This window comes from Centroberyx gerrardi, chromosome 1 (genome assembly GCF_048128805.1).
Source record: "Centroberyx gerrardi isolate f3 chromosome 1, fCenGer3.hap1.cur.20231027, whole genome shotgun sequence".
Taxonomy (NCBI): domain Eukaryota; kingdom Metazoa; phylum Chordata; class Actinopteri; order Beryciformes; family Berycidae; genus Centroberyx; species Centroberyx gerrardi.
Window position 1 is genome coordinate 9,301,243 of NC_135997.1, and position 27,449 is coordinate 9,328,691.

General features: G+C 42.7%; 2 protein-coding genes across 4 annotated transcripts in view; both read left to right on the top strand.

Annotated features, from left to right (window-relative positions):
- The first annotated feature begins 517 nt into the window (after nt 1-517).
- On the top strand, nt 518-24,968 carry pla2r1 (phospholipase A2 receptor 1). The gene is made up of 30 exons (XM_071914997.2): nt 518-784; nt 2,413-2,793; nt 2,966-3,139; nt 3,514-3,678; nt 4,180-4,293; nt 4,808-4,957; nt 5,316-5,510; nt 5,606-5,769; nt 6,579-6,689; nt 8,962-9,074; nt 9,268-9,437; nt 9,572-9,780; nt 11,421-11,566; nt 12,131-12,215; nt 12,401-12,536; nt 12,635-12,670; nt 13,518-13,678; nt 14,823-14,884; nt 15,001-15,104; nt 15,209-15,345; nt 16,783-16,900; nt 17,117-17,256; nt 17,741-17,882; nt 18,784-19,019; nt 21,016-21,199; nt 21,336-21,470; nt 22,153-22,275; nt 22,391-22,567; nt 23,212-23,247; nt 23,626-24,968. The coding sequence occupies exons 1-30, from the start codon at nt 652-654 to the stop codon at nt 23,841-23,843; spliced, it is 4,455 nt and encodes a 1,484-aa protein (XP_071771098.2). The 5' UTR covers nt 518-651; the 3' UTR covers nt 23,844-24,968.
- Nucleotides 24,969-26,859: 1,891 nt separating this feature from the next.
- The window catches only part of ly75 (lymphocyte antigen 75), a 31,113-nt gene continuing 30,523 nt past the window's right edge, over nt 26,860-27,449 (top strand). For all 3 annotated transcript variants that reach the window (XM_071914985.2, XM_071914986.2, XM_071914987.2), the window contains exon 1: nt 26,860-27,094. In XM_071914985.2, coding sequence (XP_071771086.2) covers nt 26,998-27,094 — 97 coding nt within the window. In that variant the 5' untranslated portion in view covers nt 26,860-26,997. The remainder of the gene's footprint in view (nt 27,095-27,449) is intronic.

The window sequence follows — 27,449 nt, forward strand, 5'->3', positions numbered from 1 at the left end:
ATACTCTAAAATAGTAGTCAATTTAAACTATTCCACATTTTTTCATGGGGACTTCCTGGAACTCTACTGGATGCCCTACAAAGGGTTTTTTTGTGGGTGTTTTTCAAAGGTCAAATATAATGACTCAAGTTTGGATTTTATTTTAACAAAAATTAGACCCCATTTGCGACGAAACCATATTATCCACTTCTAATAATAATAATTTTATTTCTGTAAATTCTGTACCAAGAATACTTCTATCAGGACATGAGATAATGACAATGAAAATAATAAATTTCACTCAGTCTTGTACAATGCGCTTCCGTATTATGCAGTTGCTGCCCTTTAGCTATGTAGGGCAGTATGTATATTTCTTTTTCTTTTCTTTTTTTTTGTCGAAAACAACTTGAAGCCCTTATTTTTTTTTCTTTTTAAAGTAGAAAGCTTCGGTGCGGCTCTACCAGTGAGGAATGTGTGTTTCTCCACTGCAGACAGAGATGCAGACCGAAGAGCAGCGGCGGCTCCGTCAGACGTGACGTCGCGATTCCCCCTCTAAAAACTTTGCGGAAAGTTTCCTATGAGGGCAAAACAACAACCCGAAAATATACTTTGAGAATCTCGGAATGTGCGGACCTTTGCACCACAATACTGCATCCCGTCGTCGAACTGATAATGCAGTTGTTTCGCTGCATCGATTCCGTGGCTGTTGTGGCGACTATTTGTGCCGTGTTGTTGGCGAAAAGCTGCGTCTGTGTGAATGAGGAGGATGAAGTCCTGGAGAAAAACCAGCTCATGGAGTTTTACAGTAAGTCATCCGGCTCCTGCTGCAGCACAGAGGTCCCCAAACCTTTTCATGCCAAGGGCCCACCCACCCCATATAAATCCATATTACACCATTTGATAAGATTTTGTCCCAAAGAATCCCATCTGCAACGATTTTACGCTCTTAACACGGTGCAGAATTATGTAACTGTTTCTACAGTAGGTGGGGAAACCGGGGAGAGTGAAACCTCTAAGCAAAATGATCTTTCCAATACATGCTCCCATTGTGCTAATATCTAGTGCATGAAGTAACAGTGAAATTAAACTATTCCACATTTTTGCTGGGGACACGGTGAAACCCTGTCAGGGCCCCCTGGTGGTTCCCGGACCCCAGTTTGTGTCCCACTGCTGCAGCCTTCGTCCGGTTCATTTTGCTGGTGATTTCTATTATCCTGGAAATTAGGACAGCTTAGAAACTGAGTAAAAGCGGTTTCTCCTTGTACAAAATTGGGGATAAATACAAATGCATTGGGTCTTAAGTTTTTCCCCCCTTTGTATCTCCATTAGATATTCAAAATAATTCTTATCCTGAGTTATAAACGTTACTGCATCATCGTAGACATGCGAAATGAAGGGCATATTATACCTATTTAACATTTGGATACTGTGCAAAACTAACCATATTATCATTGTCTTTCAATAGAATCATATGGAGTTACCATGATTTACTATTCTGTTGTCTAAATTAATGATAAAAAGCAAATCATACTTAAAATCTGTAATAAAATGAGATTTGAAACAAATTAGGGAATCTTGTTTGAAAAATAGTTTTATCATATTTTATATTACAGTTCAGTGTGTTTAGCATCAATATGATTATTTAAGTGATTTTGCATATGTTGCAGATAGCATATGTTGCGAATATAGTTATATATCAATTTTGAAATAATTTATGATTAACCACACAACACACACACGCGTGCACACACACAAAATGCTTTGCAGCTAATGTCCTGTACAGCTATGCTATAGCTTCTAGTATAAACTTCCAAAACAGGCAACATGAACATTGATCTAGTGCTGTAACATGCACCCTGTTTTTTCGCTTTGGTGTGCATGAGTGACATAAAGGAAGAGGTTATACCCTCAGATGTGTAATCAGCCAGTCGGGGCATATATACATCCTTTGTTTTGTTAGTATATCCAGTTACACCGAAGACCCCTTTGACCTCGGAAAACAAAGGCCCCTCACTCTCCTCCAGGCTTTCATCTGGCTACAATATTACTCCATTTTGGTGCAAAGGCATCTAAAACTAGGGTGATTTCAGTCTGTCTAATAGTCCACTGGTTCTGAATGGTTATGTGATAGCTGATAGTACAAATATTCTCACTTTACATGGTTTAAAATCAGACATTACATCCTACTGAGGTGATATGCCATGATTTATCCATCTATGCCTCTGCTCACACAAGATAAACCCCTCACATCCATCCATCCATCCATCCATTCATCCCTTTATCTATCACCCAGCTCCATTTACGCATAAATTCCCCACTTCCTCCCTCTCTTTTTTATCCCCTCCTTGTCTCTCAACCCCCCCCTCCTGTCTTCCCCCTCCCCTCATCTCATCTACTTTCCCTTCTCCCCGTCTCTCGTCCATCCCTTTCCAGAAAAGGGTCTGTTCATCCTGGAGAGTTCTCAACTGAAGCGCTGCGTCACGGTGGATCGCTCCAACCTGGTGCTGGAGAACTGCGAGCGGCCGACGCGCCGCATGCTGTGGAAGTGGGTCTCCCGCCACCGCCTCTTCAACCTGGGCACCAGCATGTGCCTGGGCGTCAACGCCTCCGACGCGACGCAGCCGCTCGGCACGTTCGAGTGCGACATGGCCCTCCGCACGCTGTGGTGGCGCTGCAATGGAAACTCTCTGTACGGGCCGTCCCAGATGAAGCTGGCTGTGGCGGGCCGTTTGGTGGTGGTGAAGAAAAACTCGTACCACCAGTGGAGAAGGTACAACACACCTGGAGAGGGGCCCTGCTCACACCCATATGATGGTAGGCAGATTTCAGTGAAAAATACCCTGTGTATCTTTTGTATTTTCATGTAACAGCTCATCGATGAATTTGACACACACACCCACAACAAAATGTCTACCTTGGTTATTGTCTGACTAGTCATTTTCTATTTATTTCATTTTAAATCATACCGGGTGTGTTTTATATGCAGATATCCACACTTTGTTGGGGAATGCACATGGCATGCCCTGTGCTTTGCCGTTTAAATACAACAACAAGTGGTACTCAGAATGCACAGCCGAGGGGCGTGAGGACCATCGTCAGTGGTGCGCCACCACCACCCGCTATGATGATGCTGAAAGATGGGGCTTCTGTCCAGTTCAAGGTAAAACACACACACACTGGGGTAAGAAATTAACGTTTTTTTCAGAGGGTATTTTTTCCCCCTTGATCTGACTTTTAGGGGCTTTTCAGGGGCAATTTGATTGAACTATGAAATAATATTTGCATTGCATATTGGCAAATAAACCCTCAATTTGTACCACTAAGATTGGTTTCATTTTAAATCATAATATACCATCACATAAACAGAGTAGTAATAAGAGAAATGTACCGTTTCAGGATGCGCAATCGGTCAAAACTGCTCCATTTTTCTTGACCAGAGCACACTGGAAAGAATCACGCATCACATATTGATTCATTTTACCTCCTCCTTTATCATGTAGTGCTCTACTTTCTTCTGAACTCCTGGCTGTATAGATTCAAGCTGTGAGACATTCTGGGACTCAAACCAGGAGCTGCGTGCGTGTTACCAGTTCAACCTGTACACCATCCTGACCTGGAGCCAAGCGCTGTCAACCTGCCAGGCCCAAGGTGGAAACCTGCTGAGCATCACCAGCCTGGCAGAGCACAGGTACATCAGAGGTAGGCATCCCAGCTGGTAGAGCGACATATAGGCACCAAACCAGAATACAAGCAGCTCGTCCACCTGATGTAATGCAGGCACAGAGTCTCCTGTTGATATTTTTCCTGTTCGGTGGGAGAGTATGACTTCTGCCACTTACATTTCTAGGCTGTGGGGAGACATCAAGATTTTAGTCATTGTCACCTACAGTAATGAACTAATCTCTGAACAATGCAGAGATTTGGAGTTGTACAATGTTAATTTCTATCTCGCTCTATCTCTCTCTCTCTCTCTGTCTCTCTCTCTATTGCTCACCCTCTATCTTCCTTCTTCTAAGTTATTTTATTTGTCTTTCTGTCACTCTGTCTTTACTATTCCATATAAAAAGAAACAAAATGAAATAAAGTTATCGCACACTAGAGGCCTGCTAATAATTTGCCTCCGAAATTAGATATGAAGTTACATTCCTAGCTGATTTTCACAACTCATGCACAATTTTTGCACCATTTATGTTGTGTCAGATCGACTGGCTGACGTCGGGGTGATGGTGTGGATCGGACTGAACCACCTGAAGGATGGGCGGGGGTGGCAGTGGTCTGATGGAGCACCTCTGTCCCTGGTCAACTTCACCACAGGTACCGAGCCTTTACTTGTTCACTCCAGGGCCGAGTGAGGGGTGGTGGCTCTCTTAATGTGATGACATTTTAACATGGATATGTATGTAAGCATATGTATTTATCTTTGTTTGTATGCATGTAAAGATGTATTCAGATCTGCATGCATAACAGCATGCATAATGTGTACATGTACATGGATGACTATTATAATTGTTTAATACAGTATATTGTAATAGTGCAATAGAATAGGTTTATAGAGATTGAACACTGGTACAAATGTGGGAAAAAATGCTTCTTTCACATGTTTTTTTTTTTTGTTATTTGCCAAGAAATATTATACAGCACATTTACAAGCTGTACCTGACTGTAGGATTTTTGTAGTTACTTAACTCAAATCAAAACAGAAGTTTTTATATCGGGTCCATGTAGACCTAATAAAGAAAAAAAACTCTTTTTAAAATTTTCAAATAAAACGTGGAGGTGCAGCGCCGCTCCTGACACTAAGCCCCTCCTGTTGCTGTCTTCCCATCAGCTCTGTCTTCCAGCCCGCTGCAGGACAACAGGCAGTGTGGAGTGTACAACTCAGCCTTCGAGGGTCACTGGCAGAGCCTCTCCTGTGAGTCTGCTCTGCCTTACATCTGCAAGAAGACACCCAATGACACCCGGAGAGCCGAGCCGCTGGGTGAGAACGCATACACACACATGCTGCACACATGCTGCAAACACACACTTTGTCTGAACACTAGACATCCAGACAGTGTTTCCCCTTCCTCAAAGTTGTCCTAGATTATAGCAGGAATAAATTATAAGTCAAAGTGCAGAATGTGTGAGAGGCTTTTTGTAGCTCCTGTGGCTTTAGACCGCAACAGCTGCACTGCACCTGGGGAGCGAACGTTTGACCTTTCTCTCTACAGCACTGCTGGCTGTTAGACCAAAACAATGTTTGCTGGAGCTCATGTTTTAAAATGTGCGTCTCTCCTCTCCTCTCCTCTCCTCTCCTCTCCTCTCCTCTCCTCTCATCTCCCCTCATCCTCTTACAGAGAACTGGCAATATTACAGTACGGTGTGTCCAGAGGGCTGGTTGGCCCATAATGGTTTCTGCTACCGGGTGCTGTCAGAGGCAGAGGCAGGAACCTGGGAGGATTCATCCCAGGCTTGTGGCTCTCAGGGGGCAAACCTCACCAGCCTCCACTCGCTGTCTGAGGTGGAACTGCTGCTCAACCTCCTGGCTAACGGTAAGTTCTGTTTATTACACCAAGTGGATGCTAAACACCATTTTGTGTGTGCGCGTGTGAATGCTATATTGTGTGTGCATATCCGTGTGTTGCAGTCTCTGGGGAGAGTCCAGAGGTGTGGATCGGTCTGAGGGCACGGGCATCGTCGCCGGCTGTGGAGTGGTCTGATGGCTCTCCAGTTACTCTCACTCTCTGGCACCAGTACCACCCGCCTCACAACCTGACTGACGGGACTCTCTGTGCCAAGGCAGACAGGAAGGTGAGAGACCCTGTTTGTGCATTACTTGTATAAAAAACCCTTGTGAAGCTCACAGTGTAACCTGTGGCATCTAAACTATGGAACGCTCTTCCACTGGACTTAAGATCTGCGGTCTCTGTTGACACTTTTAAAAAGCAGCTGAAGACTCATCTGTTCAGACTAGCCTTTGTCTAGCCTCTTGTGTCTGTATTTCGGTGTGTTTTTATGTCCTTTGTTTTTATGTTTTATTGTTTCTTACTATTTGATGGTCTTATTTTAACTTTTTTACTCCTGTGAAGCACTTTGTGACTTTGCTCTGTGAAAGGTGCTATATAAATAAACTTTACTTACTTACTTACTTACTAACCTCTTCCACCCTGCCGGTCCCACTGGTGGTTCCATCAATGCATACGAATGTCTATACAGATGCATGTTGAATGGCCAAGCTTTGTTCAAACCCACAGAACTTTGTTTTCTAGTCAAGATCCCAAGGTTTCCAAAGATACCAAATATGTCATGTGGAGTTACAGGGAAATGTGTATAAAACGAAACATTGGAATACAGAATATCCATGTGACATTGTTGTACAGTATGGAAAACATGTTTTTTATAACTTTGAAGTTACTTGAGGGGAAATTTAAGGGGAAAGTCGGGGTGTAAGAAGTTAAATGATTATAGTATCTTACAAAAGATACATTAGTGTGAGTTTACCTCCTCCATCAAGTGGATTGAAATTGAATTGATCCCATGACACTGTTTTTGTATGTGTGTGTGTGTACACATCCATCAGGTGTTGTGCTTGTGAGAATAAAATGTAAGCTCTTCCACAGGAAGGTAACTGGCTGTTAGCGTCATGTGACAAGCGACTGCCTGCTGTGTGTAGGAGAGAAAGCCAAACTCCCTATCATCACGCTGGAGCGTGGGACGAGGGCTGTCCTGAGGTAGGAACACGAATACATACAGACACACGCACACACACACACACACACGCACTAAAATAGAAAGAGATACAGAAAATAATTTATATTGTAATAACCAAGCGTCTGTGTGCATCCGAACTGTTGAAATGTCCTTGCGCAAGACAAGGAGCCCCTGCCATCCAGGGTTAGTTGCTGTTAGGTTGCTGTTTTGTAGCTGAACCTTTGCTCTGACCTCCCAGGAGAGGGGGTGGCAAGCAAAAATCACATTACATTATTACGTAACATGCAATCTACGAGATAATCTGATAAGACTGGTAAGACAGCTCTGCTTCCAAGAAACGAGAAATCTGGCATCTTTATATTTGATACATTCTTTTTGTAAGGGGGTGTTTTAGTGTGAAAAATGCTGACATGAATTCTCTAAAAAGGCAAAAGGCAGTAACTGTTCAGAGTGTAAACAGAGTAAAACTCAGAAAAATGGCCCTTATAGTTTTTTGCTGAGCCAAATGACTTGTAAGGCAATCTTTGAAAATGTGGTGATTTGTTGACTTGGTCAGAGGTAATTCTTTTACCGTCCTCTGACGTGACAGCGATTAAGAAAAATGACCAACTTCTGTTTTGGACCAAAATTGAACGTACTGCTTTTTAACTTTGTGGGGCAGAATTGTTCTGTGCAGTTAGAGTAGCTCCATACATATCGGGCCGTGTACCAGGAGGAGCCACGCGCCCGCCAGAGTTCAAGTTGTGGGCGAGTCGGCCCATCCTGCCTTCAGAAGCACAATGAGCTGATTCACCCGACTGCTGACGTATTGTCTAGCATTCATGTTGCTCCCTGACTCTGTTTACAAGAATATCAAACGCTTGACTCATAGGGCTACTTGATAGGGGCCGATTCACATGCAGCGCTCTAAAACGCTTGGAAAACGCGAGGCGCGCTGAGTGGACAGCGAACACAGAACGTTTATCAGGTGCGCTTGGACGGTTGCGCTACGGGTGCGCTTGGCGTTGCCAAGCAACCAAAGACAACAACTTCACACGTTTGTTAGTAGTTATCTGAAATAATGGCTTACCATCGCAGTAAAACTGTCGTAGTAGCTTTACTTCTTGATCTACATGTGGAGCAGAAAGATCTCGCCATGAATACACCCCTCTCTCTTTCGCTTTCAGGCTGTGTGACGTGATGTGGTGCGCTTGGGGCATTCCAAAAAGTTGAGATGTTTTTATGTGGAAAAAAAGGCACGACCGCATCGGCCTCCATTGAAATGAATGGATTTGAGCGCGCAAAAGACGCGGCATGTGAACCGGCCCTAATACTCTGGCACTTGGGGGCGAAAATGGACAGAGGATCAGTGGACATGTTCAAGCAGTCTCTGAGGAGTCTTGCCAGGGTTTTAGAGGCAGATCTACTTGTTACATATCTACATTTTACACTTTAGCTTCTACATTTTCTATGTTGTGCGATTTGGTAAAGTGCGCGATCTGATCCGGTAAGGTGTTTCCTCTAGGCTGGTCTTGTTGATAAAATGACTCCATCAGCACACAGAATCATTTCTTACTCTAGTCTTAAAAAGAGGTGTTTTTGCGCTGTGGATTCCTTTTTCATGTGAGTTTTGGCATAGGCCTCTGGTCCCCAAGTTCAGGGGGGGTTGGGGAGGCCAAATGGACACCACTTGTGAAAACATGCCAATACCAATACCCCCCCCCCCCCCCCCCCCCCCCCACCCCCAACACACACACACACACACACACACACACACATACATACACAACCATGCACATATATGCAGACACTCATAGAGTATGAGTTTTGCTTCACAGATGGGCTTTGTTGGAGATGAATGGCTAGACGTTGCCCCCAACACCCCCCCTCCACACACACACACACACACACACACACACACACACACACATATCGCTGTCTGTCCTTTGTCTCTCTTTCTCTCTCTCTCTCTCTCTCTCTCTCTCTCTCTCTCTGTCTATCTCACTGACTCTGTGCCCCACTCACTTTTTTATTTTCTTTGTGTATGTTTGCTTGGCCTGCAATAGCCACTGTTGTCTGAAGTTAGATTTGCAGAGTGGGCTCTTTGCTGAACATTACTCTTGTAACTCCTTGTAATTCTTTTCAGGAGCATGTGTGTGTTTTATTGTGTCTAGTCCGCTGAGAAAACATATTTGCCAACATTTTTTCTTGGAAATTACAGAAAATCCGGACATCATAAAATATTCCTGATGGATAAAGTTCGTTTTTTTGTGTTTTTTTGCTGTTGCTCAACACACTGTCTGTGTCCTGTAGGGCTGGAAGCGCCATGGCCACTCCTGCTACATGGTGACCAGCCATGAACAGAGCTACAATGATGCACTGATGGGATATTACTGCAAGGCTCCTCTCCTTATTGTGGAAAACAGGTTGGCTGACCGATTTATTGATCAATTGAGTGGCATCATTTCAACTTATTCTGTCCTACTGTTTTGTGTTCAGTTCAGTTCAGTTCAGTTTTCTCCTCTCCTCTCCTCTCCACTCCTCTCCTCTCCTGTCCTGTCCTCTCCTCTCCTCTCCTCTCCTCTCCTCTCCTCTCCTCTCCTCTCCTCGCACTGACAGGTTTGAGCAGGCGTTTGTCAACAGTTTACTGAATGAGAGGGGAGCCAACAGCAGCGTGCGTTACTGGATTGCCCTCGACGACCAGATGACGACAGGAGAGTACAGCTGGCTCGGTCACAACGGCTCCTCTCTGCCGCTCACCTTCACCAACTGGAACAAACACCAGCCAGGTAGCCAATGGATGGGAAAGTTAGAGCTTTAAATACACTGTGGTTGTGCTTTCTGTGTATTCTTTAATATCCATCTTTTCCTCTCTTCATCACCTTACCCATTATTTCCTACTCCTTCCCTCCCCGACACCCAGTCAGTGCTGGTGGCTGTGTTGCCATGACAGGTGGCCCGGCTCTGGGTCACTGGGAGGTGAAAGACTGCAACTCCCACAAGGCCTTGTCAGTGTGCAAGCAGAGCATCAGCAGTTACCAGGATGTCCAGCTGCCGGAGCACCACATCGACGCCTACGCCCCCTGTCCCCCAGGCTGGGAATCACAGTCTGGGCTGCTGCACTGCTTCAAGGTCAGATCAGACTGTCTCTACATCCTCTGTATCCTCATCTCTTTCCTCCGTCCTGACTCGCAGCTCTGATCTAGCTTCATGTCTCCTTAAAACCCCTTGCACTCTGAGTTTCCCCTTAAATTTCCCCTTACGTAGCTTCAAAGTTATAAAAAACATTTTTTCCATACTGTATGACAATGTCACATAGCTATTCTGTATCTGCCGATTCCAACGCTTTATTGAAGTTATGTCATGCTTACATTGAGTGAAATATTATAGCCCAAGTTGACATTTTTATTTTTTACATCAAATGGAAAACATGTAGATATCATGTGAATAATTTTCCCTGTAATTCTGCGTGACATATTTGGTGTCTTTGGAAACCTTGGGATCTTGACTAGAATTTAAAATAAAGTTCTGTTGGTTTGAACAAAACTTGCCTGCACATCATGCGTTTGTAATAATGGACCCACCAGTGGGACCGGCAGGGTGGAAGAGATTTTAAACTATCTATCTATCTATCTATCTATCTATCTATCTATCTATCTATCTATCTATCTATTTATCTATCTATCTATCCATCCATCCATCCGTCTGTCTCTCTCCTTACACCTTCCTATCTCTCCTCATATTATCCACCTTCCTCCCTCATGTCATCCTCTTACTGCAGCAATCATTATTAACGATCAGAAGCCTATAGAATGTGGACAGTAAATCAATACTAGGATTCACTAGGTCACGGTCTGAAGGGGCCCTTTAGCTGGGGACACACTAGAGGATTATTGGACTGATTAACACCATATTTGACCATCCTGTCAATCAGGAGGAAAACCCCTCGATCTGAGTGCTTGTCTGGACCGATGGTCTGTGCTGTGAAGGATTTACAGATTCAATATGAACCACTCTGATACACTGGCAGACTGATCTGAGCAGGTCTGATCATATTAAACATCTTTGATATTTATAACCTGGCATCTGGACCGGTCCTTTGGTTGTGTGTGTGGGGAATCCAGATTCATTCCAAGAGTGGAAACTGCCAATAACCAGTGAGAGACGAGTTTACAGTATTATATTAAAAAGTTATGTTAATGATAGTAATGCAGGGATAACTCCTGTCCTACAATGAATGTAAGCTACTAGCATTAAAGCCACTACCATTACCTTTTTTCTGATGAAGCCTCCTCACCTCCAGCTCTCACTAAAAACTGTGTCTCTCCAGCCACAGCATTCCCCAAATTCCCTTTTTGTGTTTTTTATCTGTGTTTTTTTCCCCAGTGATGCACATTGCATCAATGTGCATATTACAGTAATACATGTTGATTCATGTTGGATCGCATGACTTCCTGCACGATAAGAAGTCCTGACGCCAGTTCAGGAGTCAGCAGGATAATCTCAGTTACATGGTGAAGCGTGTGATGCCCCATCCTTGCCTGATCATCTAGTGCGATCATGTAGTGTGACCATATTTATGACTGAGAGAGAATAAATCTGTGAAATCCGTCAATATGTATGTGATGCAAAATTAGTTAGGGTTTGAAAAGTCTTCTAGTGTGTCCACAGCCTTAGTCTGTGGTCCATCTAATCCGAAGTGATGTGTGGTTCATCTAGTTTGAAGAGGGCCTGCAGTAACCCTGAGTTGACAGTATGTGTGGTTCTTCTAGGTGTTCCACGATGAGAAAGTCCTGATGAAGCGTTCCTGGGTGGAAGCAGACTTTTTCTGCCAGGCCCTGGGGGCTCAGCTGGCCAGTTTCCACCACTATGAGGAGCAGGTGTTTGTTAAGCGGCTCCTCAGTACCATGTTCGAAGGGTTGGTACAGCCCTCTGGGCCTCGTCAGCACAGGAATATTATGGGAACTGATAGATGGCTGGGTTGAGGTGTTTTTGTTTAACTTTGCAGCGTATCACCTGCAGTTGTTTGCTATTGGCTTTTGAAGATGAGATATGCTTTAGGATTGCCTTGTAATCTGTCTACACTGCAAAAAAGTCCATCTTAACAAGTCATTTAAGCTATTATTAAGTCCTAAATTGTTCACTTTCTTAAACCAAGTGAAAAATCTGTCAATAAGGTCAGTTAATTTCAACTGTGTCCAATGCAGCTGGATTACAAGAGTTTAATAATTTTGTAGAATCAAGTGAAAATGTCCTGATATAATATAGATCACTCCAGTATTATCAAAATGATATTACCTGATTCAGAAAAAATCTTCACAGAAGTTCATTTACATTGCAAACAAGTGAAATTATCTCAAACCAGTGACATATTTTTCACTTGTTTTAAGAAAACTAAGATTTTTCACTAAATACAAGATTAAAAGACTTGTCAAGATGGACTTTTGCTACAGTGTGCTTGTGTTCTGCTGTTCCTCTTTAGAACAGAGGGTCGCTGGTTTTGGGTGGGCTTAAATAAGAGAGACCCTGAGGCGCCCGCGGCTTGGGAATGGTCCGATGGTTCTCCTGTAAGTACATATAGATTCACACACATTCACAAAAGTATTCTCTTGTCTCACTGGAACGCTTGATAATATCCAACAAGATGTGCACATTAATGTATGCCTATCTATACCTAATGGTTGTTTGCTGTTATGTCTCCTGTTTGTGTGTGTGTGTGTGTGTGTGTGTGTGTGCATGTGTGTGTGTGCAGGTGGTGTCGTCGTTCATAGAGGATAAGAACGAGGAGGATGACAGGCGTGACTGTGCTATGTACAGCGACCTGACCAACGCCCTCCTGCCGCAGCCCTGTGACACCAAACACGAGTGGATCTGCAAGATGTCCAGAGGTACGGGGTCCTGCCCACCCACCCAACCCACCCATCCCCCACCTACACATAGACACATCAACACCACATGACTTACCAATCTCTAATTTATTTTGCAGGTGATGAACTGAACAAACCATATTGGTACAGCGAGCGTAAGTAGCATTCTTACATTCCCGCAATCCTGATTACATTCAGGATACATTTCATTGCTTTTGGCAAACACCTCAGTTTATAGATACTGATACATATTCTTCATGTCTCTACAAAAAATAAAAATAATAAATTGCTATGTAATGGATAATGAACAGCAAGCTGGTCATTATTGTAAAATAATTGTCCTAGCAGGATGAATCAAGACACTATTGTGCTGAAGGGGCTTATTTTTTTATTTATCCTGCTTAATGCACAGTTACTTACCAAAAACATTTACCATTTGACACAAAATATTAACCTAAAATTATTTTATTTCAAGCTAAAGCAATTTGCAAGCTTCCACCAGCAGGACTGTAACCATAGAAACATCTGTAGCTAACATCCAAGCGCTACACTGTAACACTGTAACCATAGAAACGTAAACAAATCCATTAAGCTCTCTGTTCAGCCTCTAACCAGCATCCAAAGGTTTTGTGCTCTCTGAATAAATGAAGTTTTATTGGAACCTAGCTGAGTGTTTGTCTGCAGTAACCAAGGAGCAACGTCTTTTTGGCTCAACGTGTTGCTACTTAATTTAATTAGAAATCAACAAAATCAAGTCCACCTCTTGCTGGTGGAATGAATATTTGGATGTGAAATAAGAAATAACAGACCTCAGAATGTGTCTATTGGGCAATTAGAATTGAGCTTTCAACAAAGTCATGTAATAATTATTGATATTTTTGAAATTTGATTCATTGAAATTGCCCTGTGTGTAGTTTATATTGTCAGTTCTAGTTCACGTAGGAAGACAGATGTGTGATTGAAGTGTGGCTGACTGTGTTCCCTGCCCCTGATCGTCTGCAGAGAGCGAGCCCTGGGTGTTTTACCGCGGAGCCGAGTACCTGCTGGCCAAGCAGCTCTTTGACTGGGACGCCGTCTCTCTGGCCTGTCAGATGATGGGAGCCCAGCTGCTGTCTATCCACTCCAGAGAGGAGCTGCACTTTGTCAAGGAGCGCATGGGGAGGGTCTGTAGATCCGTGCACATGCACAAATACGCAAATACGTAGATTCACAGACATATGGGCACAGTGTCTTTTTTATTTTTTTATTTACAAGCTGGCATTTATTGTATTAGCATTTCAACAGTTTTGGGTGTTCATGCGCTACTGAAATACTGTTACTTTTCTCTGTAACAAGAAATGTAACAAATTCTTATTTCAATTACGCTGAAAAATATTACAGATGCCAAAAAAATTAAGTTGGTGTTTTTGTTGTCAGCCCTGCTAAACAGATTGAACCAACAAGCTGAGATGGCAGTGAAGTTTACTTTCTCACTTGGTTTTGATTAAGCAAAACGATAACAAGAACATTGGACATCAGCATTTTTTGGTTCTCCTGGTCATTCACACAGAAGGACACTGAGTTATCCTAATTGTTCAAGATAAAAGGAGGATACAATCATCAATTACTTTTGCTTTACGCTTACTTTGTTTGAGTAACAAGCCCAACACTGCATGTAAACATATACAAAGGCATGTTGCTGCGCATGTTGATGTGCAGGCCAGGAAGTTGTGGTTGTTGGACAGAATTGGACACAGATGCTCGTCTCCAGCCAATTGCCCATTAAGCCCTTCCTTCCTGACATTTCACACATACACACACACACACACACACACACACACACGCATAGGAAAACACACACACACATGCATGAACAAGTGTCACAACAATTGACACAATCTTTCCTCATACAAGTTCAAGTGTTTGCGCACAAGTGCACCCGGTCTCTGCAAACAAACACACACACACTTTCAATGTGCATGCACACACACGCACACGCACACACACAGGCTAAAACACACCTCATATGTGGACACTTTCATGCTTGAGTGCCCCCATGGACAGGGAATAAGAAAAGACCATTTTGGACCAGACTAAAGAACTCTCTTGTGCTTGTGAGGCTTGTGAGGGATAAAGGGACAAAACAAGAAGATGAAAGAGGAGAGGCACGGGCCAAGGAGAGCGCCTGAATGGCTGCTCATGTTGGAGAGGCCCTGAAAAGCCGAGTGAGGACAGGATTGCAAAGGAGGAGGGTAAGAGTCCTTGAAAGAGTGGAGTAAGTTTTTATTCTCCTCTCCCCTCTCTCTCTCTCTCTTTCTCTCTCCCCAGCTCTCCCTGGGCCCGACCGACTGGTGGATTGGGCTGTCCATTGACCCGCATAGAGAAGTCAGGTGTGTGTGCTTTTGAGTTTGTTAAACATTTCCTGTCACTGTCTTTGAGTCTATTACAGAATTCCACACTTTATTCAAGTAAAGACATTTTTGTGTGTGTGTGTGTGTGTTTGCAGCTGGGGTGACAAGACGGAACTAGACTTTCAGAGCTGGGCAGAGGGAAGTGCCTTTGGTGGCCCTGTGAAAAATAGGTTATGTGTTACCATGTCCTCTTTATCAGGTAAATTCACACACACACACACATACACAGAAACACTCACACACGCACACACACACATACTAACACGCGCTAGCAAGTATTGACGTGTTCCTGGTCTGTTCCAGGAAAGTGGTCGATGGGTGAGTGCAGCGATCATCATGGCTACGTGTGCAAGAGAAAGACAGTGTCTGTGGTGGAGACTCCCAGAGAGCCGCACTACATCGGAGGCTGTCCGGAGAGATGGCTGTACTTCGGACACAAGGTTCACACACACATAAGCACATGTACACTTGAATCGTTGATTTATGTCCATATTTAAACAAGACTAAAAGGACATAAACAATTATGCAACATGATACAGCGATGAAGTCTACCTCTCTAGCTGCCAGAGCGTACAAATGTAAAAATCACTAACTTGCTCTGGGAATGATGAGAGCCAGTTGGTACTTCAACAGCTTTGCAGACCTTTCAGCTTCCAGGGGAGAACGGGGTAAATTGAGCCGGTGGGTAAGATTAGCCACCCCTTGTATCTAGGCCTCCATACAAAAAATGAATCATGTGATCCCTGAATCTGTGATGGAGGAGAGTACATGGAGAAAGTCTTTACATTCACTGTCCCCAAGTGATCCCAAGTTATTAAAATAACTCAGATCAGCCGACAAAACAACTGATCTTCTGGATCTCCTCTTCAATTCAGGAACGCTGCGATAAATATCGATCTTAACAAGTCATTTTGTCAAGTATTCAGTCTTAAAATCTTGTTTTCTTTAAACTAATTAAAAACCACTTTTTTGAAACAAGTGACAATATCTTGAAATAAAGCTGATCACTCCACTAGTGTCGGTAGAATGTTGCTGTATTCAAGAAAAGTCTTGAAAAAGTTTATTTCCTTTGGAAACAATTGAAATCATCCCACCCCACTAACAGATTTTTTTCACCTGCTTTAAGAAAAATACGATTTTAAGATTTAATACTACACCAAATGACTTATTAAGATGGATATTTTTTGCCGTGCAGCAGGGTGTGAATCTCACTCGGCAGGGGGACCTTGTGTTGTGATAGATGCAGGAACAGAGTGGCTCTAGCTAGACTATCATTGTTAAGCATATTTAACAGATAGGAAAGCCTTTTAGCAATGTTTGTCCTCTGAAAGCCTTTCGTCTCATTCGTACCGTGGGTATTGGGTAATATGAGTATTTATCTACTTGCTTGTAAGGTTCCTGTCTTTATTGTTCATGCTGTGAAGTAATTTTCATGGGATATGAATATTGGAGATCTGATGTCATGCCAGTTGCAGTGTTACCTGTCTGATTGCCTCAAATTTCATAATAAGAAGCATTAAATCAAGTCCCGTAGAAAACCGTGGAAAGTGGTGATTTCAAAATTTTGCTGTTTTCTCTTTTCATTTGGCACCATCAAATTATGTCCAAGGTAGTTATATGTCTCATGCCAAGAATAGGCTCACAGCTGTTTATCACTGATTGTAGACATAGGGGACTTGTTTAATTTAGAGTGATTTCACCAACTCCACCTGTCAAAGAAAACAGCACACTTGGATCCTTTTCACCTTGTATCCTGACCTCTCCAAACAGCAGTCCTGGAGAGCTGGTGGTGATAGAGAAATGAAGAGTTGCATTTCAAAATGAGATATCTGTGTGTGTGTGTGTGTGTGTGTGTGTGTGTGTGTGTGTGTTGGCAGTGTCTCCTTCTGCACCTCCCTGACAGTCCTGAGGAGGGAAAGAGTTGGAAAGATGCCCAGTCCATCTGCTCCTCATTCCAAGGCTCGCTGGTCGCCATAGAGGACGAGATTGAACAAGGTAACAGCACCAGGCAAAGTGAATTGTACAACAGTCCACTGAACGGCACATTTCATACAACTGGTACAAATTCAACCAGAGAAGTTATCAGATCACTTTCATTTTGTGCTCCTCGGTCGATGTACCTCGGTCGCTGTTAGGCATGTCAAAAAGGAATACTGCTCTGTTTCAGTTTGTGTTTCCTATTTTCCTGCTGTCATGCCATAATTTCTGCAGCCTACATCACCATGCTGCTCCAGGGCAGCTCTGTCGGCGTGTGGATCGGTCTGCGGGATGAGGACACCATGAAATGGACCAATGGGAAACCAATCAGCTACACCAACTGGTCTCCGATCGAACCAAAGAGCTCTCTCACTGTAAGCTCCTGTGACTGCAGTAGGTTAGCCTACATTGCTAATTGTCACCACTGCATTGGTCGTAGTTCCAGTCGTTCCAAGAGCCTGTAATCTTATTGTGTGTGTGTATAAGTGTGTGTGTGTGTGTGTGTGTGTGTGTGTGTGTGTGTGTGTGTGTCCCTCACAAGACCTCTAGTCTGATCGAAAAGAGTCCAGGCTTTTGCAGAAAATAGCCTTGTCTTATTCCATGGGCTCAAGTGTGAAAGAGTCTACATATCGTGTGCTTTAGCTTCTCTGTGTGTGTGTGTGTGTGTGTGTGTGTGTGTGTGTGTGCAGAGACAGGGTGAAATTGCATGTAAACACAAGAGCATGTACAAGGAAAGAGTGTGTCAACTGAGATGGCACATGTTCATGAGTGTGTGTGCGTGTGTGTGTGTGTGTGTGTGTGTGTGTGTGTGTGTGTGTGTGTGTGTGTGTGTGTGTGTGTGTGTGTGTGAACCCCCAGGAGGAAGAGTGGCGCAGTGGGCCTGCTGACGAGCCTCTGTGTACTGTTCTGTCCAACAACCACAACTTCCACCTGACAGGGAAGTGGTACGATGAGAAGTGCACAGAGAGTGGGTATGGCTTTGTGTGTCAGAAACCACAAGGTAGGATTCCTTCAGTTTGTTTCTCTTTCTTCTTATCCTGTCGCCGCCTGTCTTTCATTTCCTCTCTGTGTGTTTTTCCGTGTCACTGCGCACTCGGCAGCGTGTCACTCTGTTCCCTGCCCTGCTGTCGGTCTGTGTGCATTCCTGGCTGTCAGTCTCTGTCTATACTTTTGTTCTTTTTTCTTCGCGCGCGACTCGTTCTCTGCAGTTCGCGGTAATCGGCGGCGTCTTACAGTGGAATCTGGAGTGTCGACAGATGTTTCTGTTCCTGACAGCTGAAACAGCGGAGGTCTGGAGAAATTCTCATCAAAAAAAATGTGAGATAACGAGACGTTGCTGAGTCAAAGGCAGCATCAATTGGCTCTGAATGTGAAACGGCCTTCTCGCACAAGCCCCCCCCGGAAATGGCACTTCTGGTTTGTTAGCTTAGCTACAACGCTAGCTACTTCGCCGAGTAAATAAACACACACTCTCTGGGGGAAATTAAACAAACGAGATAAAAATGGATGAACATTTTCTGGGGGTAATAACAGCCGCCGCGCGTCGTTTAAACCTCCCCTTTGTAACGTACTGTTTTCGCTAGCTAGCTAACTGTAGCAACTTCCTTGTTGTTCCTAAGACGGTAAACAAGTGAGCGCCAGTGCCATGCTCCGCCATTTTCTAACCAGCTGTGTTTGAATTTCTCCAGACCTCTGTCGTTAAATAGACTAATGACTATGGAGCAGTTGTATAAAGCCTCCGCATTAGTAAACAATGAAGTTTATGTTGGCCTCCGAGAGCTAAGGAGCTGTTTTTGTGACACATTAACATCTTGAAGCAATCATTCTGACCCAACCTCTCTTTCTTCCCTTCTTCCTATCCCCCCCCCCTCTCTCTTTCGCCTTTGTTTTCCCTGTCACAGATACATCCAAACCCCCCACCCACTCCTATCGCCACCCTCTCCCTGACAATATTGAGTACAGGAGCCACAGCTACAGGGTCGTGCCCGGCAACATGAGCTGGTACGACGCGCTGCATATGTGCATAGAGAATGATTCTGACCTAGTGAGCGTTACAGATCCCTACCACCAGGCTTTCCTTACTGTCCTTGTCAATAGATTGGCAGTCCCGCACTGGATTGGACTGTATAGTCAAGACGTATGTATCCCCTCACACAATACGTACTGTATACCTCTGCACTGTGTGTCTGTGTTTGTCTCTGAGAGGTGGCGTAGGAGCTAGAGCTGTGTGTGTATGTGTGTGGTGTGTGTGTGTGCATTTATTTGTGTTTACTGGTTAATGAGCATGAATTGCAGGCAATACATGTCTGTATGCATGGATGCCTTAATCCCACTCATTTCCCACTTACAGAGGAAACCGCAGGTGAAAACAAACGATGCTTTTTGCGAGGGAAAAAATAACAAAAAGCATAGTTTGTTTTCACCTGCGGTTTCCTCTATAACAGCATGTCTGCATCCTAAACCTAGCAAGTCTACCAGTCTTTTCCTATTCCATTGTTAGCCCTTTTAAAGTAGGATGCGGTTTGAAGGACAGTGCCACCACAGAAGCTTCCACTGTCTAAAAATGTACCTTAACACATCCTAAATCCATGAAAATCACAACATTTGATCACATGTAATGCTGAATATAGAGCTGTCTCTAAGTTGCTCTATCACAACATTAGAAGACAAGCCTCAATTTATTCTTGAGGATTTTTTTTTTTTCAAATACACACACAGGAAGCCTATGGTCAGAGAAAAAATGGCTAGAAAAAAAGGGAAAAGATGACAACAAAGATCAGATATCAAGGCAAGAATTACAAAAGATCCTCAAAATGCTAGTATGTTCCTTTAAATGGACACCTTAATTTTTCTGTGAGTTTATTAGATTACAACGCGACCCCACAGCTAGTTACAGTTGTCTAGCATGTCCCCGGGGCTTTTCTCCTGGCCCTTAGCCCATGTAGAAGTATGCTGCCCACTAGCACATGCTTTCCCAGCAGACAGCCAGAGGAGCCTCAACATTTGGATCCAAGTATCTCTGAGCCCCCGTGGAATGTCTTACTCATGAACACAGGAAGTGAGGGAATTGATTCTCTCTCTGTCTCTTTCTCTCTCTGCGTCTCTCTCTCTCTCTCTCTCTCTCTCTCTCCCTCCTCTCTTTCTCTCTGATCTTGTTCAATTTCTGACTCATCCACAACCTCAGCCTGTATGGTAACAGTTCATAATAACCATCCTTAATTAATGGTGAGTTTATCATTATTTAATGTTAGTTCATGTTATTGTTAACTATCAAATAATTTAGTTAACTAAGGATTAGTAAAGGCTTTAAATAATGTTATTTGATCATTAATTAATGTAGTAAAAAATGAGCAATTTACCGTTAGTATAAAGTTTCAATCCTACTCTTCCTACGCTTCCTGCAGTAGCACTGAGTTCATGCCGCTTCCGATGAGTCACTAGCTGGATACCATTCATGGTAACATGCACTTTTGTTTGCCTCCTGGACTGAAGCAAGGGCCACCTCTTTTGTTAAGAGGAAAACATGTAATAAAATAAAAAATAATAATAAAAAAAAGAAATTGTTTTTATATACACATTCTTTAAAGGCTCAACAAGAGTTTTACTTTTGAGGGTGTAAACACAAGAAAAACAGACCTGTGGGTATTTCAATAAATTATCAATAATCACCAAGTTATCAATAATCACGAGCAACACTTGAAGTAATTTAATACTTTTAGTAATCTAAGTGGATAACTGTACCTCTTTAACCCCACCCCCACCCCACCCCACCATATAAATGATAAACTGTTCATTTTTTATTGCATTAATGAATGATCAAATAACATTTCTGGCATTTACTAATCCTTAGTAAACCGTTAAAAATAAAGAATAGTTGTTAATTACTTGATAGTTAACAATAAAATAATACTTAACTAATGTTAAATAATGATAAACTCACTATTTATTAAGGATGGTTATTACAAAGTGTTACCACCTGTTTTTCTTTAGCCAAATGACTTGCATGTGTTGAATGACATCCACTGCTGTTACAGTTCAGGAGTCCACCAACATGCAACAGTGTTACTGACCCAATGCTGCCGACACAAGTGTTACCTCCTGACTGATCGATCTGTGGCACCATTTCCTTACAGAATGGTTTCAATTACCACTGGTCAGACGGCAGTGACACAGTTTACACACACTGGGATGCTGCTGACGACGAGGATGAGGACTTTGTGACGGGGGAGTGTGTGTACATGGATGTGAGCGGAGGCTGGCGGAGAGCGGACTGTGAGGCTCCGCTGCCTGGAGCGCTGTGTCACGTGCCGCCACCAAGTCAGTGCTGTTTCTCTGAAATATCAACATTCACACAGCTTCACACGGCATCGTTTCAACTGCGTGATTTCTGTTACTCCCTGTATGCTTTCATAGTGGAAGATTGACTGTGTTCCTCCGCCTGTCTCTCTCATAGGGAGTAATGCGTTTGTCACGGATGAGGCGGTGTGTCCCTCCACTTGGGTGAAATTTGGAAACGGCTGTTACAACTTTGAGCCTGTGGAGCAGAGACTTACTTTGGAAGAGGCCAGAGAGCACTGCAGACAGAAAGGTAGGAATTCATCAGATCTAATCTGCGTGAGAATTTATCTAAATATACTATATATTATTGCCAGATGAATTGTGGTAACATCTGTCAGTGCTATATTAGTAGTTTCCCGGCAGGTGTATTTGATATTCCTCCTTTCTCCACTGAATTTAGCGTGGAACTCACCAGTCCGCTATCTACCAGAAATAATTTTTGAGAACTCCCAACACATTAATGGGCCTACTGTTTGTAATGGTGACAGTTTGCTGCAGCATGTTAACGAAAATAAAGCCTAAAGTTTGATCGTTCTTTAGTCAGCACCATAAGTTGAACAGCTAAATTATTTCTCCCTGAAAATGTTAAATTACAGTTTTCTTAATCTCCTGCTGTATCACTGTAATCTGCAGGACGACACACACACTCCCCCTACAGGTCAAATGGGGGAGTGGTTCTGAAATGCGGTAGGCTTGGGAAAAACAATGTTGGTTCTTCTTGCTTAGTGAAGTGACTCATTGATTTACTCAGTAGGTGTTTATCCTGTTTAAGGCTATACCCTCTGTGCCAATGATACTGTTACATTTTCAGTGTTTATCAGTGCTTTGTATTCACCCTTTAGCTCTCTCTTGAGTGTTATGCTGCACAGTAGTTGATGGTTAAGCTTCATCACCTGGAATATTAAGTTTGCTGTTATGCTGTCGATTTCCAGCCAACACTTCAGATGTCCTGACCATCGAGAGCGAGATAGAGAACCGCTTTTTCCTGGAGGAGCTGTGGTCGTCCGGGTTCCAGCACCAGACTGTGTGGTTGGGGATGTACTTCAACACTGACAGTAGGAACTCACGCTTCTCGAATTCTCCCACACCCTCCCCATGATAACCCCCCACCCCCCACCCCACCACTCTCCATGTTGTAGCTGTTGAACTGTGTCCTCTGTTTGATTTTAGCTGATTCTATGTCGTGGGTGGACGGTTCCCCTATGGACTACACCAACTGGCCCTTCAAAGCCCCAGACGCCAGCCTGCTGAACGCAGACGTCTGCGTTTCTACCAGGTTGATTGACGGAGTGTGGCACCTGTCACGGTGCACCGAGCGGCTGGGCTTCGTCTGCAAAACCCACTCAGGTGGGTCGAACCATACTGTTGAATTGATATTTCCGACCACCTTGCTGTGTGTTTACACCTGGCCTCAAATGTGCATTGGGCATCTTCTGTGGCTGTGTATTCAAATCAGCGTCCACATATATTTCATGTTTCTGCACATTGCTCATGAGTGCAGTGTAGCAGAATTACACCCAGGTTGTGCTGAATTTGAATCCTAATATATGACCATCTCCAAATCAGGCCTGAAAGATACTACAGATATGCAAGTGGCACCTACATGTGTCACTGTATGCAGACAGTTGTGTGTTTATTCATTCATGATACATTTCATCTGCAGTGTGTTTTCAGTTGAAAAGTAATGACCAAGAGGATTGTTAGTTACAATATGGTGACAATATTAAATACTTTTCCACAGCCTTGAACCCATATTTGCTTGCCATAGATAACTAACACCCAATTTTCAGCAATGTGTCAATAAAGATCATCAAAACAATAACATCAAAAGGTTTTCCTGCTGATGAATTGTATTAATGTATTAATGCCAGTGTACTAATGTTAAGGTCAGGAGCAAATATTCCATAGCCATGACCATACCACATGGTCTAAATATCTGAGCTTTTTTTTCTGAAGTTATATTGAATTCTGCTTTACTTGTTCTTTTGCAGATGTAATTACTGAGGTGGAAGTGGAACCTTTAAATGGTAAAGTGCACTATCATTATCAAGCACTTTAGACAGCGTAAAGTGTGTAGGTGCCGTAAGCCTGAGCACTTCCATTCAGACTGCTAGAAGCTGAGTGAGCATACAGCACACGCAGATACGATTAACTACACTGACACTCGTTCTTGTGCAATAGAATCTGTTGCATTACGTAATGCGTGTTTCAAACATATATCAATATTTATGTTTTTATACAAGCGATTCAAAGAAAGGATCATTATATCGCACATGAAACATAAAAACACAAATACATGACTACATAAGAGCTGATGATGTCTCACAAAACTGCATAATAGCAATGATATCTGTCTGTCTCTCTGTCTGTCTGTCTCTGTCTACCTGTCTGTCTGTGTATTGCAGGGCTACATCACGGTATCGTCCCCGCTGCCGTCCTGGTGGCTATAGTGATCTTCGCCATGCTGGCAGGAGTGATGTGGTTTGTGTACAAGAGGAGCGGCGCACGTTTTCACAGGCTCCCCACCCTTGGCAGCGCTTATTACAGACAGACCAGCTCACAGGCAACAGAGTCAGACGGAAACGTGCTGATCACAGACCTGGAGGCTCACTCAGGAGAATAGTACTTTATCACTCTCTCTCTCTCTCTCTCTCTCTCTCTCTCTCTCTCTCTCTCTCTCTCTCTCTCTCTCTCTCTCTCTCTCTCTCTCTCTCTCTCTCTCACTCTCTCTCTCTCTCTCTCTCTCTCACCATTTCACTATCAGTTATGGATGCTGACTCCTCAGGATAGTGGTGAGACGATAACAGCAAACAGTTCAGTTCTTTCATGAATTTCTAAGTGGATTTGAAGGATGCCGGTGCCAACCTTTGTGTTTGTAAACCTCATTGTCACCCACTGAAGGAGAAAAACCTAAAGTGATGGGTCAGATGTTCTTTTTTGAGTGGATGGATTTCATTTATTCATATGATTGAAATGGGCCAATCTGTTACCAGGTTAAGTCTTTCTGTTGGCATTGACGAGCCATAACAATGGAATTTTTGTTATATGAAGTAGGTTAATATTTCACATGTTCACAAAAAGGAGACGTTGCATCAGGTACGCTTGAGAGTTTTAATCCTGGAAAAAACAAAAAAAACAACAGGTACTGAACACTAAATGTTTGTTAAAGTCCTAAAAAGAAGGATTCTGTCCAGGAGAAGGATTTGATCAATCCTAATTGGAAAGATTATAATTTTTTAGGAAAATACTTCAGATAATACAGAGACGTTTTACATATGAAGATTAAGATAGTTTTCATACTGTTGGGACGGGAAGAAAAGTCTTGGTCTACTTGTTAGGGTCAGGAGAAACTTTCCTTATTTTGGTCATTTGTATTCATTTCATATTGTGCAAAAAACACTGATAGGTAGGAGACAAAATAGAAATGACAGTGATGACTGTAATGTATTTGTAGCTTTTGATTCAGAATTCAGGACTCATATGAGCTGTCCATTCATATGGTACAGTCATTTTTGTCAGTATTACCTTTTTATTTTTAGTTTTTTTTTTACACATGCTGTATATTTGATACCAGAATTATTTGTGTGTTCTATGCTATTATAAGAGAAAATATATAAGGGGCATCACCGATGATTGAATTTGTTCACTGTTTCTATTGTCTGCTGATGATATGCATAACAAATTCGGTGGTGTATTTTGCACAGTTGTCTTTTGTGTTAATAAATTGAAGGTAGGCTTAACAATCCCAGTTTTATCCTTCTTTTATTTGCTACATGGCACCAACAAAGAGTCTAACTGCGTGGAGGTCACACTGAAGCAATGATGAATACTAGAAAAACAAAGAAAACATCCTGTCTGATAAGATGTATTGCATGTGGTTAAAAGGAAATGTGACTCAATCACTGCATGTTGATCTTATCAGTCTCTCAAGGAATTCACTTTTTTTTAGTTTAAGATGCTTTGCAAAATCAATCTCCACATACAGCATGAGCGTGCAACTTTGATCTTTTCCTGTACAAGACCCTAACCCTTAATGAGAGCGATCAGAGAATTCATAAAACAGTGTAATGTTACTGCACGAACTAGACTAATCAAAACAGTCTCTGATTCTTTGCAATTTTGGGCTTTGACTTGCAATTTTGCCCAATCCTTTTGGACCAATTTCTTGTATCCTTATGGAAAATGATGGTGAAATACTAACTTGTACTTTTACCACAAGTACGCACACGCAGGGTCACAAATTGTCTTGCATTTTTTTCAGAAAAGCCACATCAAAGTCACAGTTATAATAAAAAAACCTGTCTGTGAACCTATTTGTGAACACGAACAAACACAAGGACCAGAGAAGCAACACTGTCCTGTCATCTAATCAGCTTGTAGCGGCTCCATTAACAATGAGAGGGTACAGTCATTAAATAGGCTGCCCAGATACTGTATATAGCCTACAATGACTGACTTTGTAAACTCAGAGGTCTGTTTATTTATAGATCAAATTAGTTTCATATTGCAGAAGCGAGTTCCACATGAGAAAACACATCTTTGAAAATGATCCGGTGCTGTCACCTTTCTCCATTGAATTTGTCTGACATTGCTGTGAAAAAAAAGAGCACAGGACAAACTCTGCTTCTCTGGGTATTGGAAGCAATGCTGAGTTTGTATGCATAATAGCCCTATATGATCTTTATGTTACAGTAATCTCAATAAAGTTTCAGAAAATAGTAGCAGATTCCAAGAGCATTGATTTTAGATTGCTTATCAAAGCACCCAGTATTTGGCAGCAGCACCAAGGAAACCTCTGGAAAACAAAGAGGCTTGTGGGCCAAGTGTAGGTTGCTCTTAAAGCATTAATAATTCACAACAGCTACTGGATTTCAAAATAAAATGTAATGTGTAGTTGACATTTGTTAGGTAGGGTGGGGTCTTACACTGCGACGTAACTGCAAATTGGCGATTGAAACAGAACACGGACACAATCGAGTGGGCGGTGTCTGTGCGTAATCATAGGATAATATCTTGGCTATCAGGGAACGTGAGTTACTAACCTAGAAAGTGAAACAGTCAGATCGAGCTGCGTCAAGCTAGCCGTAAAAAAAAACAGGACAAGACCGGAATTTGGGTGATGTTGCCTTCAAAATTAAAGTGTATATTTTTCAGGTTTGGGAAAAAAGTATGGTACTGGACCTTCCATTGTGTTGCCTTTAAGAGCAGTTGTGCCACTTCTATAGTTTAAAATAACCTTTTCAAAATAGTAGACATCATTTCATGTTATCTGGTATAGAGATCTATAGATTAGATTAGATTAGATTAGATTATAGCCCACAACTGCAGGAAAAAACAGCCCATATTGCCTTATATGGTAGAGACACCTCCCTACATGCACTGAACTTCAGGCAAATATCTTTCTGATGGCACAATTATTTAAAAAAAAAAAAAAAAAAAAAAACATAAGGAGAGACATTGAAGAAACACACTTATAGTCATAGAAGATTTCCCTTGATCTCATTGGTTTACATTGAGGTGGGTGGACGTGCATTCGTCACCACCGGGGGGGTTTTATATTGAAAGTTCTAACCGGAAGTTGTATTTTATATTCTCGCTAGCTTGACGCTCGTGTCGGAACGGGATTCGGTCTACAGTTGACAGTTGGGACAAGTGGGTTAGTTAGTTAGATGATCAGTTTCGGTTTGGAGCTCAAATATTGATCGGCCTATATTCGCAGCTCAACTCGCCGGGAGGCATAATCTGTATGAATCCGAAAAAGAGACTTTGTGGTGACCATGTTGAAAATACCCAAAGCAACACTTTGCCTTTGTTTCTTGATTGTGTGGGAGACGACACTTTTCTTGGGAACTTGTGCGCAGGCTGTAAATTCTGGTAAGTACCTCAACCTACGACGTTTCATTTATGTGCCATGTCTGCCTGTATTTACAACTACGACAAAGGCTTTTCTGCAGTTCAAATTCGGCGCAGTTGGATAACCGCCCCCTGAAGCGAGACCTGATCCAGATCCATGACGGAGACTATTTAAATGTGCCAAACTATAAGTCTAACTTTTAACGTTAGTTGTTAAGTAATTTGACCTCGCTCCCGTTCCGCAATGAATTTGCTACCATGCTACATTTGACAGGCAAACAAATTGCACACTCATCGCTACTTCCTCCCTGCCTCCCCAGTTGTAAGCCATGTGTGGCCTGTACCTGTTACATCCATAAACAATGGTCATTTACAT